This window comes from Danio rerio, chromosome 2 (assembly GCF_052040795.2).
Source record: "Danio rerio strain M-AB ecotype USA chromosome 2, GRCz13ab, whole genome shotgun sequence".
NCBI lineage: Eukaryota > Metazoa > Chordata > Actinopteri > Cypriniformes > Danionidae > Danio > Danio rerio.
The window spans coordinates 10,691,211-10,706,322 of record NC_141022.1 but is presented as its reverse complement, the minus strand read 5'-3'; the positions used below and the strand labels follow the sequence as shown (position 1 = coordinate 10,706,322).

General features: G+C 35.3%; 1 protein-coding gene across 5 annotated transcripts in view; it reads right to left on the bottom strand.

The window, feature by feature from the left end:
• Positions 1–1,006: 1,006 nt before the first annotated feature.
• Positions 1,007–15,112, bottom strand: part of slc35a3b (solute carrier family 35 member A3b) — a 63,370-nt gene continuing 49,264 nt past the window's right edge. For 2 of the 5 annotated variants that reach the window (XM_087239420.1, XM_087239421.1), the window contains exons 5-8: positions 14,019–14,193; positions 13,762–13,880; positions 8,598–8,731; positions 1,007–1,599 (exon numbers count right to left, since the gene is read on the bottom strand). In XM_087239420.1, coding sequence (XP_087095546.1) covers positions 1,509–1,599; positions 8,598–8,731; positions 13,762–13,880; positions 14,019–14,193 — 519 coding nt within the window. In that variant the 3' untranslated portion in view covers positions 1,007–1,508. 5 annotated transcript variants of the gene reach the window in all.

Genomic DNA, 15,112 nt, shown 5'->3' with positions numbered 1-15,112 from the left:
CCATAGAGTTGGCCAGCCAAATATTAAAGCGCAATTTGCAGCGATCGCCGGTTTTCCAAACGTAATCGGAGCGATCGACTGCACATGTATTGCTATAAAGGCGCCATCTGAGACGAATTTGCATCTGTGAATCGGAAACATTTCCATTCAATAAATGTGCAAATAATATGCGATGCTTAAATGCGCTTAACATAATACACACACTTATTAATGATTCCTACTTGTGTTCCTCGTGATGAAGAGTAGGCAAAATCTCATATGTAGTGGGGGACAAAATAAGAATGAGTTCATCTGACGCTGGACTCGAATCGGGTTCATGAATGATAGTGTCAAAACATGTTGCCATGCGCTATACTAGCTACGCCACTCGCACTGCTAATGGCCTTCTTCTTTAGCTTTGTTGTTTCTGCCGATGAAATTGCTCATTCCAACGACAAACTTGCAAATAACACAGTTTTTCTCCGGTCTACCTCCGAAAGCAGCACCTCCAATTCACATTCTTCTCAAAGTTTCTCTTTTTGCTTGCTTTTGCCATTGCTTTCTCGTTTGGTTTTGCCAAAGTAGAGTCATTAAGATATTCATACGGGGGAGGAGGCAGGAAGGGGTTTTGCGCTTGTGCATGTTGCGCTCAGTTTCACGTTAGTTCTTATGTACAAAGAGAATATGCACACGCAGTGTTTCATACATATGAATTTTTTACTGCGTACGCACTTTTACAGCTTTGTGTACACGCAATGATTTTGTATGAACTCAACGCAAGTCTTCGTACATGAGGCCCCAGGTGTAAATGCTGGGAGACAGACGGCTAGTTGGTTTGGTGTTCCACACATCGCCTCTTATTGGGTTAAAGTTGGATCGAATTTCCCCGATTCAGCATGTAGTATTGGTGCTGGTCATTGGCTGAAGAGAGCTCTGAAATTCAGCAATGAATCAGAGCATGAGAAAAAACTGAACTGACATACCAAAGTAAACAATTCAAATCAAGAAGCAACACAAATAAAACAAATTAAATTTCACTAATATTTCATTCAGAGTTTTGCAAACTTTAAGGATTATTCGATTTTTTGGCATGTTTGCGCATTTACATTATGCACATTTCATCTTCTGATTTCCGTTTGAGGAATGAGAGAACAGACGAACGCAGAAAGCCGTGTTCACTCTCACAGGCACAGAATAAACTCTCGTTTCAGTCGGCTGTCGTATGTTTGGTGTTCACATGAAGCATTTTGGTCCAGACGACACCAAACACAAGCCAACAACACTGTTGGTTTCATCTGAACTAGTTATTTGGCCTTATCTCAGTGTGTCCCGGCCCTAAGATGGGAATGTGCCTCCTTTGTCTGCTTGTGATGCAAGGTTTTGGACAGCAGTAATATTAGGTTCATTTGTTTTTCTGTGCTGCCTTCTAAACGCATTCTCCAAATGTCATTAGTTCTTTTGTCCTAAACAACACCTCAAGCAAAGCATCCTTGCAGACTTGCTTAATTGATCCTCCTGTGTCCAGTCTTCTATACTTTACTAGTGCAGATGGCAGGTGTCCTCTCACACCCGTAGAGAAATGTAGCGGCGATGACCAGCATCGCACCCAGGAAGAACACACTACAAAGGAAAGAAACCATATTATTTCTGAAGCTGTGCAGTAAGTGGGCCATTCTCAAAAAACTGTGGCATCTATGACAGAATATATTAGGGCTTTTTAAAAGAATTTCATTTGAAAAGGTCACCGGTGATTTGAGGCTGAGATTTAAAGATATGGTTTCCTCAAAGTTAAGCAAAGCCATAGCCAGCATCAACAATATTCAGATTTAGGGTTTCTGCAGGTTTCATTAAGTAAATTTTAAGTCTTTTAAAGACCCTTTTATGATCATTATGAATGAAATTTTAGACTTATACACTGCTAAACACTAATGATTATTTTTTTGAGACATACTTTGATGTGTCAATACAAGAAAATCCTAGTTGTTTACACTATTTTCAACATTTTATATATATATATATATATATATATATATATATATATATATATATATATATATATATAAATATTTATATACATATATTTATATATATTTATACATATATATATATATATTTATATATATATATATATATATATATATATATATATATATATATATTTATATATATATATATATATATATATATATATATATATATATATATATATATATATATATATATATAAATATATATATATATATATATATATATATATATATATATATATATATATATATATATATATATTTATATATATATATATATATATATATATATATATATATTTATATATATTTAATATATATATATATATTAGGGTTGGGCATCTAAGCTATAATGCCGATCCGATACGCATCTCGATACAAAGAATACGATCCGATATATTAGCGATACATTTGTGACATATTGCGATGCAACACGATACGATTCACACCCATATCACGATACGATGCGATATTTCAGCACTAACTAATTAGATCAAGTTTATGAGATGATGTGAAAGAGGATGCTGTGCCATTGAATGAGTTTGATTATTTATAAACCAAGCAAAACCAAGACTTTTTTTTACAAACTGGCTCTTCTCTCAGAGCCAGAGTGTCAGTTTACAGTAGAGGGCCATTTTAAAACATATAGCACATATTATTTAAGTATTTTCAAGATAAACAGAATGTATAAGTGCAATATATATTAAAAAAATATGTATATATTTGCACTCTTTCAACATAAATAAATTTAGCATTGCACAACAAGAATTGTGATTTAACTTTTCAACTATGAAAACAAGTTTTACAAAGATATATTTTGCCACTGATTATTCAAAACTTAAGGTCGTGAACTAGCAGTGTTATGCTGCTTTGAAACATCACTGTCACTGTAAACAACAGGCTAATAAAAATATAACAAACCAGCAATCTTCTTGCTGTGAGGTGGTCAAACTACCCACTGTGCCACTGTGACACCCATTATTTTTATCATTATTATTATTAGTATTATTATTATTATTATTAAATAAAAATTAACAGGAGGAGGTGTTTAAAACCTTCGTTCTCCGTGACACTAGGCTGAATATCTTTGCAGATGAACAATGCAATAGCATTTCTTATTGGCGTAGAGCGAGCAGAACTGTTGCGCATGGAAAAAAAAACTTGCAATGCTTTTCTCACCACTTTTGGAGCTGGTTGAAGCAGTGCGAAAGCCGGGGATGCAGAAACACTGGAAGATGCTTTCACAACAACACCGTGGCGCCGCTTCAAGTGAGATTTCAGATTAGTCGTACTGCCCGCGTATTTTATAGATGCGCGGCACATTTTGCAAATTGCATCTGTCCTGTCATGTCGTCCATCCTTAAATCCATAATGTTGCTTGCCATACTTTAGATTTAAAACTCAGTGGGGAATAAAATGTTTGTTTTGCTTCTCGCGCTTTCTGAGGGCGCTCCACTAGCTTCATCCGCACACCTGATACACTGAGTTGTAGTGTGTGCACATCCGCAAATCCGTTGCTAAGGCTTACTTTATGTAGGTCGATTAAATTATGCGCCAAAAAAGGTTGACAACACTTGTTAATAAATGAAAAATACATTCTATATTAAAAATATAAGCTGTATCTCGGAAAAATCGATGCATCTCGCAAAAACCGATGCATCTCGATTTGCTTCCAAAATTTCATTCATCCTCTGCTGCTCAACCGATGCACTCGCATCGTGCACGCGCATGACCGCGTATCGATACATATCGGTTAATCTTCCCATCCCTAATATATATATTTATTTATTTATTTATTTATCTATATATATATATATATATATCTATATATATATATATATATATATATATATATATATATATATATATATATATATATATATATATATATATATATTAGGGATGTGCTAAGCAGCCGGTATTTGTATTTGTATTTGTTGAGGGGGGAAAAGTATTTGTATTTGTATTTGTATTCGAGTAAAATTCAAAATGGCGCAAAAATATATATTTTTTCTATTACATTTCTAATTTACGTTATAGTGAAAGTATTGTTTAATTATACCCATTATATAAATTATAGACATGCAATATTGGTTGTTGTTTTTGAACATGTGACAAGAAATGTCATTGAAAAGAAAATAACATAGAAGCCATTATCTCATGCATGGTTAAACCAACAACTAATAAAATACCATTGTGAATATTATGAACCCCACCACCACCGTTCTTGTTGAAGGACACTGAATAGACAGAATAAAAACAAATAATACTTCAAAAAACTGTTCTTCTTCTGAAAGAACTTTTTTCCAATGGACAGAATTCCAAAAACTAATATTAACTGAATAAATCTAAATAAACCCAGCCTGGGAGATCTGGCAGAACAAAAGTATTCTATATAATACTAAAAGATACAGCCCTGCTATTGTCATCTGCCTGCCACAAAACAGACACAAAGTTTTTTTTTTTTTTTTACTTTTTTATGTTTGAAACTGACTTGCTGGGGCAGAATGTGGCTGTGTTGATGGTTTGGTGCTTGTGGAGGATTTAGCAGAACATAGTTGTGCTGATTGAGGGGATTGATGCTTGTGGGGGGTTCACAGACAGTATCAGGAGAGGATGCTTTTAGTGCATGTGATAATACATTACATAGAAGGTTACGCGGTGGCACAGTGAGTAGCACTGTCGCCTCACAGCAAGAAGGTTGCTGGTTCGAGCCTCGACTGGGTTCTCCCCATGTTGGCGTGGGTTTCCTCCGGGTGCTCCGGTTTCCCCCACAGTCCAAACACATGCAATACAGGTGAATTGGGTAAGCTAAATTGTCCCTATTGTATGTGTGTGAAAGGGAGTGTATGGATGTTTCCCAGTGCTGGGTAGCAGCTGGAAGGGCAGCCACTGCGTAAAACATATGCTGGATAAATTGGTGGTTCATTCCACCGTGGCAACCCCAGATTGATAAAGGGACTAAGCCGAAAAGAAAATGAATGATTATGCATAGAAGATGTTGACAGATGTTTAATATCTCTGCCTCTGCTGATTTCACTTTTGCACACATTATACAGTATCAGTTTGTTTTATCTGCAGCACCACTGACTGTAAAATGCTTCCACAAAGAACATGAAGTTTTATTTTTTTTTACTGGTGGAGGACCAAGAAATGGCTCAGCAGCACTCTCACTCTTTTTCATGGTGCCCAAATGAATTTGAGGAATTATTAAGTTAATAAAAAGTGACGGGAAGCTATGCTAAGGTTAACTAGCCTATAGCATATATCTTGCTGTCTGCAAAAGACAGTAATTTAGATGTACCATATAACTCCCATAAGTGCATACTATTCGACACAACTGCACAAGCATCGTTTTAACCTTTATAAACGAACGTTAACGTTACTCTGTCAACAGTCTATTGTCTAAATTACCGCACTAACAGAGCTAACGTTGCGTAAACAGAGCACCCGATTGCAAACTTCAAAAATGCAGCGTAATGGAAAATCCCGAACAAACTCCGCTACAAGTTTATTAACTGCATCTGGAACCCAATTAAGATACAAAAATCTATTTAACAAAAATACTGATGCAGAGAAGTGGGTTTTTTTTCGCTCAGTCGAGCCTTCTCTGTCTGCTGTTGTGGAGAAGCTTGTGCCAGAGACCTTTTACCTCCGCCCCGCCCTCCGACTGAGCGCGCGTCTCTCTCTCTCTCTCTCTCTCTCTCTCTCTCTCTCGCTCTCTCACTCACGCACTGTGGTCTCAGGAGAAAACGCTGCTTTTTGATATAATGCTTTTCTTGCTCCCGAATACAAATAATTTTTCAAGTATTTGTTCGAAATAAGTATTCGTAAAAACACGCTATTCGTGCCTTTCCGAATACCGTATTCGGGTTCGGCTCCACCCTTAATATATATATATATATATATATATAAAATGTTGAAAATAATGTAAACAACTAGGATTTTCTTGTATTGACACATCAAAGTATGTCTCTAAAGTATGTGTCCATGTGAATGAAAGTGCCAGATGAATTTGCAAGCTGTCAAAAACATTTCTCTGCCCTTAAGCTGCGTCCCTTAAATGTTTCATTAAGTTTGACGTGTTTCCCTCCGTTTGTAAGCGTCTGATTCACGTTCCTCTGTCAGAATCCTTGCTTGTTAAATACAGCCATAGTTTAGAATGCTTAGTTCAAGCAAATTTGATGAATGCGATCATGCAGTTTGATGGCTTGGTAAATGGAATACTTTGCCACAATTTAAGCATGTAAAGCAGGGCAATTGATGGTAACTGACAAACATTTCAGTCTAGCCAGGAGACACATTTAACAAACTAAGGTGTAGTAACAGACCACAAAACAAACAGCTTTGTGTTGATCTTCTCCATGACGTGCTAATTTGTACATTTCTTCATCCGCTAATAAATGAAAACTTATTTCCTTGAACAGCAAAGTGCTATCAAAACATTGCTGTTTGTTGAAGCATCCCAACCAGTTCCACACATTGACAATGACAAAAGCAATGGGTGCGTTTAGGGTGTGATCTTTAGGCAAAGTTAAATATGGTTATTATCACTTTTTATTGTCTGTTTAATGTGTGCACACACTCATACAGGGATATTCAGCATATGGTGAACTTTACCAGCATTACAGTAAAGCTGCAATGTATTGAGAAAAAAATAGGTCCCACTTTATATGAAGTATCTTTAACTAATGTTTACTTTAATTAAAATATAAATACAAAATTGTGAATACAATGTGTTTTTGTAATACTGCTATTGAGATGGGATATGGGTAAGTTTATAGAAAGGTTTGGGTAGGTTTAAGGGTGGGTTAGGGTGCAAGGGATGCTCAACAGTGTAAATATAAATGTACTTACAGAAATAATTACAGATGTAATTATATGCAGGTATTTAATCAAGCATAAGCACAATGTAAAAGCATGTATTAACACAATAAGAACACTACCGGTCAAACGTTTTTTTTCAAGGCGGCATTTATTAAATGTATTAAAAAATGTTAAATATTTATTAAAATTTTAAATAACTTCTTTCTTATTGTGTGTAGTTTAAAATGAAATGGTTACTCCAGTCTTTATTGCTTTTAATAATATTACCATTAATAAGATTATTAATAATAATAATAATAATAATAATAATAATAGTAATATCATTAATAATAAAAATAATAATAATAATAACAAATATTAGAGTGATTTCTGAAGGATCATGTGACTCTGAAATCTGAAAATTCTTCTTTAAAATTACTGGAATACATTATTAAATTAAATTATAAACTACTTTTGAGCACCAAACATTTACTTTTACTGACCCCAAACTTTTGACCCGTAGGGATGTAATGAATTACAAAATGTCAGTGCAGGTACATATTTCTTAGGCCACCTAATATAAAGTGAAAGCAACTTTTGAATTAGACTTGCCAGTATATAACTCACTATATTGTGATAATGAACATGCACAATATTTATATCCTGGGCTTTTCAAAATAGCAGGAATAATAATTAATAATTCAACTTTTTTTTAATTATTGATTGATTTTTGATAATAATAATTCCTTACATTTATATACCGCTTTTCTGGGCACTCAAATCGCTTTACACATAAGGGGTAATCTCCTCATCCACCACCAGTGTGCAGCAACCACCTGGATGATGCGATAGCAGCCATTTTGCGCCAGACCGCACACCACACACCAGCTGATTGGTGGAGAGGAGACAGAGTAATGAAGCCAATTATTATATGGGGATGGTTAGGAGGCCATGATGATGTAATGACCACAGAGAGCCGGGACATCAAGTTAACGTCTCATCTGAAGATGGCGCTCACTAAGCAGTATAGAGTCCCCATCACTGGGGCATTAGACCCACACAGGCCAACCAAGCTTTCCCATGTGGTCTCCCATCGACGTACTGACCGGGCGCAGCCCTGCTTAGCTTTACTTCTTGCGCAGCCCCGGATAAAATCTATCAGATTTTATCAGATCTATCAGATAAAATCTATCAGATTTTATGATCCGAATGTTGGCAGGTATGTTCCAGAGTGGTGTTGGCTTATACAGTCAAATAAATAGAGCATATACAGTTGAATTATTCATCCTCCAGTGACTTTTTTTTCATTTTCAAATATTTCCCAAATTATGTTTAACAGAACAAGGAAATTTTCACGGTATTTCCGATAGTAAACTTGCTAACTAACTTGCCTATTTAAACTAATTAAATCTTTTAATTGCACGTTAAGCTGAATACTAGTGTCTTGAAAATATCTAGTCAAATATTATTTACTGTCATCATGGCAAAGATAAAATAAATAAGTTATTAGAAATGAGTCATTAAAACTATTATGTTTAGAAATGTGTTGAAAAATCTTCTCTCCTTAAAACAGAAATTGGGAAGAAAATACAGGGGGGCTAATAATTTAGGAGTGTGTATTCTTCCAACAGTATTTATTTATTTAAATCTCAGAACTAAACCATTTTTTATATCAGTACTATTTGGGTATATCACGCATCCACAGTAATAAGCACAGGGAAACACATTGCACAGTTTTCTAAGAAAGATCCAACTACAATCCCTGAGTTTAGGTGACTGTATTACCTAGTTGGGTCGAAATCGTCCAATAAGAAATATGAGATGAGGGTGGACAGAATGATTGAGATGGATGTGGCGAAGCCCTTCAGGATGTTATCTGCATACTTGATGACAGCTGCAATGACCAACCCACCTAAAGCCTACAGGAAGCAGTGAGAAAGAAACAAAATATATGGGTTAGCGTATGTCAGAGCTTCTGGTGGCACTATGGGGGGCATTTACCACACACATATACATATGAACATATATAATATATACACATTTACATATATTAACATATATTACATATATGAACATATATTATATATATATATATATATATATATATATATATATATATATATATATATATATATATATATATATATATATATATATATTATATATATATATATATATATATATATTATATATATATCTCACAACTAAAAACACGCGAGAAGTGACATGGAAACAGCGCACGGTCACGTAGTATATCATTTGTTATTAACTACATAATGAGAAAGAGATCTTTAGTGAGGTAGAAAATGTCTCATGGCTACTTCAAGTTCTAATCAGTATCAAAATTTTAACCTAATAAACAGTTGCTAATAAACAGTTGTAGGTAAATAAATGAATGGAGCCTAACCATGCAACAAAACTCATATAAGCTCGGAAGAAACAAACCTTGAAAGAATAAATTACGTAGTTGTTTTCAGCCACTGTTTAAATTCATCTTTCTCCAACCAGGAGTATGCAAACTTGCCATTTTGCCATCTGTTTTGCTCTATGGCAAGGCTATTGTATTAGCTTGTCATTGGGGCCAGTTCATAAAAAGCATGGTTGGAGAGATACAGAATGACTAGCAATATAAGTGATGACACAACAGCAATATAAGAGCCCATATGCTGTTTTTTTGCTCCTTAAGACACCCGAGTTGTATTTTTCTACATTAAAATGTTAATATATAGTATTTAGAAACTACATAACATCACTGCATTGTACAATGTGGCCTTTTTGTTTTTTACAAATACTCAAATGTTGTATTTCAAAGCACAAAAAAGCAGTGCATTGCTTAAGTAGGCTTCTTCTACACTCAAACACATTCATATGTTGTGTTTTGAACAGCATAACAATTAGGGATGCAACAATTATAGGTTTTGCTTGTACGATCATATGGTCTGAAGAGTAATCATGGTTTCACGGTTATCACATCTAATGTAAATATAAGCTTTATATTTGGTCAGTATTTAAATGAACGGTTATTATTATCTGCGTTCATACATAATCATTTTTATAATTTGTCTAACATAACTTTGTTTACATTGCACTAAAAGCCACTTCTCACCGATATGGATGTTTTCTACTTGCGCACACATATTGGTATATATTCTAATATTGGAAGTAACGAACTTACACATGAAAAAGACGCGATATGTGAACGGCCCACTGCTATAGTTAACCCAGTGTGTGTGCGTATTAGCCTTGGTGTAGCTATAAGCTCGGATGTTTAAACTAGCGCACATTACTTTGTTTAGTTGCAGCTGTTTCGTTCTTTGCAACAGAAACGTGGCAATGAGAAGCCTTTAAGCTTAAGTATCCAAATGTTGGTCCCACTTTATATTAAGTATCCTTACCTACTAAGTACTTACATAAAAAAAAATACAATGTACTTACTGTGTTTATAATGTATTTGAGAACACTTGTGGTGCTTTTGAGTTGGGATAGAGGTTGCGTTATGGACAGGTTTGGTGGCATGGGTAAGTTTAAGGGTGGGAGAAGGTGTAAGGGATGGTCAACAGTGTATTTACAAATGTAATAACAAAAGTTAATTACAGATGTAATTACATACATGTATTTAATCAAGCATAAGTACACAGTAAATACATGTATTTACACAATAATACATTGTAACAAACTATTAATTCCTGTGTAAGTACATATTAGATAAGGCCACTTAATATAAAGTGGGACCCAAATGTTTTTGGCCCGTGCTGTATTGAACAGACGCACGTCACTTCATAACTACAGCGGCCATTTTTCGACTGAACTAAATTTATTTTTGATGTCTTGGCCACACTATTTGGAGGACCGGAACAAATTGCCTTGCGGGCTGCCAATTAAAAAGCCCTGCTCTATGGTTTCGCTACATGTGGAAAGCGTCACACCACCTTCAAGTGTTTGTCGTAAATTACGTGACATCACTCGGACAGAGGAGCTTGGCTGGACGCACCCAGCCCCGAACCAATCGAGGACAATAAATATATTAATGCTTTTTTGGAGTCAAACACTTTGGACAATGGTTGAAAAACATTTAAGACCTCGTAAAACGGGATTAAGACTTTTTAAAACCTTTTAAGGGCCTTAATTTTCTTAAAATTGATTTATCAACTTTTAATACTTTTTAGGGGCGATGCAGTGGCGCAGTAGGTAGTGCTGTCGCCTTACAGCAAGAAGGTTGCTGGTTCAAGCCTCGGCTGGGTCAGTTGGCGTTTCTGTGTGGAGTTTGCATGTTCTCCCTGTGTTGGCATGGGTTTCCTCCAGATGCTCGGGTTTCCTCCACAGTCCAAATACATGCGGTACAGGTGAATTGGGTAGGCTAAATTATCAGTAGTGGATGAGTATGCTTGGATGTGTCCCAGAGATGGGTTGCGGCTGGAAGGGCATTTGCTGTGTAAAAACATGCTGGATAAGTTTGCGGTTATTCCACTGTGGCGACCCGGATTAATAAAGGGACTAAGCCAAAAAGAAAATGAATGAATGAATAATACTTTTTAAGACCCCGCGGTCATTCTGATTTTGCTAGCCGGAATGTTGAAGGAAATTAGCAATTTCTCCTCAACTTTTTCGACCCACTTGTGATATTGCTCAGATGAAACATCAGACACAAGTACTTCTGCCAAATTTTCACTAGTTTTTCCTCCATTTTTTGGGTCCAAAAAGACCTAAAAGAAGTACTTTAACCTTCTCCTCAACCTAATCCTAACCAAATTCTGGCCTGCAGATCCCCATACTAGTAGATGCTGCTCTCTCATTGGCTGTAGCTAATCAGTACACATTTCACACAGCATGATTTAAATCACCGACAGTGACTCATCTGCGATTCTTTCAGAACGCACCCTTGATAGTTCACTCTGTGTGATTGATATCTTCGTGAACTAACACTGGTTTACCTGTGATTTCAGGCATTTGTCAGGGATTTCTCAAAACCTGTTGGAGAGTCAAAAATCAGAGCTAAAATCATGCAGTCTGAACTCAGCATGACTTGCCTAGTTACCCTAACTAACCTAGTAAAGCCTTTATATTGTTCTTTAAGCTGAATTCTAGTAGGCTTATCTTGAAAAATACCTGCTTGTTAGCATAAGCTGTTTAAAAAAAGGTTAAATTTTTTAATAATTATAAAATTAATTTTATTTTCATAGATCACATGATGTTACATACCAAAATAATACAATATTTTCAGCAAACAGTTGCGGTGCTCCGATTAAGTTTTTTCAGCCGATACAGAGTACTGATTCCTTGTTATGATGATCGGCAGATACAGAGTATCGATTCTGATGCTTTAAGCTTTATAATGCATAAAGCACATTTCCGTCTAAGTATGATACTTAAGTGGAATTTTCTCCTTACCTAAAAGAATAAATTAAGGATGCTGCATATAATCCCTTTAATACATCTCTTATAACCATTTAGTGTGGACAAAACACTAGATATACAATGGCTGCAACAAAGAAAGTATCACTCGTGCAATAAACAGAGGTCACACCACATCTGTATATATTTTATTTAGCTGTTGTGACACGAGCACAGTGACCGCTCATGCCCCCACGCATAATTTAGCTGCTCGCTTGTTTTAGCACTTCGGGTATATATTGCGGGTTTGCACGTGCCTCTTCCTATGCATTTTAACTCATAAACAAAAACTTGCAATCGGTTGGTGAGATCGGCCAGATTAGCGGGTACCGATAGAGTCATGAAATGTGATTATCGGCCGATACTGATCTCTGGCTGATCGATCTGGGCATCCCTAGCAAACAGTGTCATATATTGCCAAAAATCGTGAGTTTTTGATGAATTTGTGAGTATTGTTTCATCATGCACCGTTGTGTTATGAAAATATTTGTAATTTTACTTTCCTTTTGCCAATATTAAATTTTTTGTATTTATAAAAGCTCTAAAAAGTCATTTTTTTCCAACATTATAACAATACATTGACTAAAAATAGCTTTTATGTAACAAAAATGAAATGAGCTAATTCTGTTACCATACCATATTTTGCCTTTAAATTGGTGGAATCACATCCCACAATTGTGAAAAACAAAATCTCTCGCTGATAAGATGTGAAACAAAGAAAGGTGTGTGTGTGTGTGTGTATGTGTGTGTGTGTTCGCTCAAAAAAATTAAATTCAAAAGGATCTTTTTTAAATGTAACAATTTACAATAGACAACACTGTTACCACAGTTTCAAAAACCAAACAGAATGTCATTAATTTCGCATAGGCATACCTGCCAAATTCGGATTATAAAATCTGGGAAATTTTATCCGGGGGTGCGCGCAAAATGAAGTGTGGGGAGTGCGCGCGAAGTGAATAGCTTGAGGGGAAGGTGCGCGCAAACTGAAGAGAGGGGTAACTGCATTGCTTTAAAGCACTCTTGCATTGGGCTCATGCATACACTCCGCGCTCTGACTATTTGTTGATAAGACATGCTGGGCATATCTCTCTGTCTCACGTGGAACGCAGTCATCCAATCACAACAGACTGGGTCATCGGACCAATCAGTGCAGATTAGCATCGCGCTAAGAAAGGGTTTGGGAATAAATGAATCGCTGAATGAATCATATGGGAATCGTTGGCATGATTAGGTAACAATAAATGTATATTACAAGACAATTAAAGTGTTTTTTGACCTTGCATGCTTATCAATCTGTTGTTGGAGACCCCAAAACCAAAATATGACCATGAATGCATAATAGGGGATTTTAAGAAATAATATGTTAAAATCAAGGGTGTTTTTTCTTAAAACAAGCTAAATAAGTTACAAACAAGAAGTAAATGATGATGATATTTTGGGTGAACTATAACTTTAAGACCTTTTGACAGCAAAAGTGACTTGAGATTTATTTATGACTCAGAAACTCTGTAAAATCTAAAAGACATTTTTGTATTCTGATCAGGAAGTGAAAGTGTACCTGAAGAGCCACCACAGACCATGTCACATTGTTATAACCTTGAAAGAGTCCGTTCTCCAGCACTCTTTCTCTGTCGTATGTAAACACTCCTCCAAATCCAAAAACAAGTCCGAATAAACCTGAGAAGGTAAGAGAAAACGAGTGATGAACCACTTCTGAATAATGCAAACACACATTTTTTGAAGAAATTTGTAAACAATGGCTACAATATAAATAAGTTTCCATATAAAATGTTTCTTTAAAGATTATCTGCTGACCTAGCTGAATATTGCGAACCCAGACACTCTGCTTGCTCTCTTTGAGGATCTTTTCAAAATAAACACCAGCGAATCCACTGGAGAAGCAGGCCACAAGCACAGCCAGCAGTCCAATCAGCTGAGAACTGGCGGTCAAATCTTTTTCACCGTTGCTCGATGAGACTTCAGTTGGCCACTGTTAGGTTTTGTTCAAACAGAAAGAAAGAGTCATACACACTTTTAACAGAGGGTGCCAAGGAGGGTCCACTGAAAAGTTTAGAAAAAATAATTACTTAATTAAAAATAATTAAATGATACACATAAGATTAAATAATAAAATAGAATGTAAATTTGTAATAATTAACAATAATAAAAAAAAATACATTATACATTAAAACAAATAAATAAATAAACAAACATTATAATAAAAATAAATATCTAAAAGAAAAACTATTGATATAACAGCAATGAATTATAATGCACAGGAATTGGGTCTTTATACAAACAAAACTATAATATAGTTATATAATATAGTCTTGTAAGATATGCAGGCAGCATTTTAGACATCATATTTAAAACTTTATTTTTAATGAAAAAGGGAACCATTGAATGTTCTGTAACAAATCTAGTGTGTGGAAAAAAACACATTCACAAATACTGACAGTAAAAATACTTCACTGATTGCAAAATTTAAAAGTTGAACAAAAACAAATTTAGTTAAAATTATGTTAAAATGATATTTCTCTGGGTTTGTTGTTCTTACCCCATTTAACAGTTAAGTTTACATTCTTGTGCCTTTGTCTATATTATTATTAGTAGTAGTAGTAGTAGTATTAGTAGTAGTATTAAAGAGCCCATATTATACATGAAAAAGGGTCATATTTCGGTTATATGGATCTCCAACAACATACTGAAATGCATGCAAGGTCAAAAAAAAAAAACACTTTCATGGTCTTATAATCTGCATTTATTTTTACCCCATTATCCCAGCGACTCCCATATGAATCGTTCAGCGATTCATTTGTTCCCAAATCCCTCCTTAGAGCGAAGCTAATCTGCGCTGATTGGACCGATGACAGCCTGTTGCGATTGGTCGACAGCGTTCAACGCTAGAC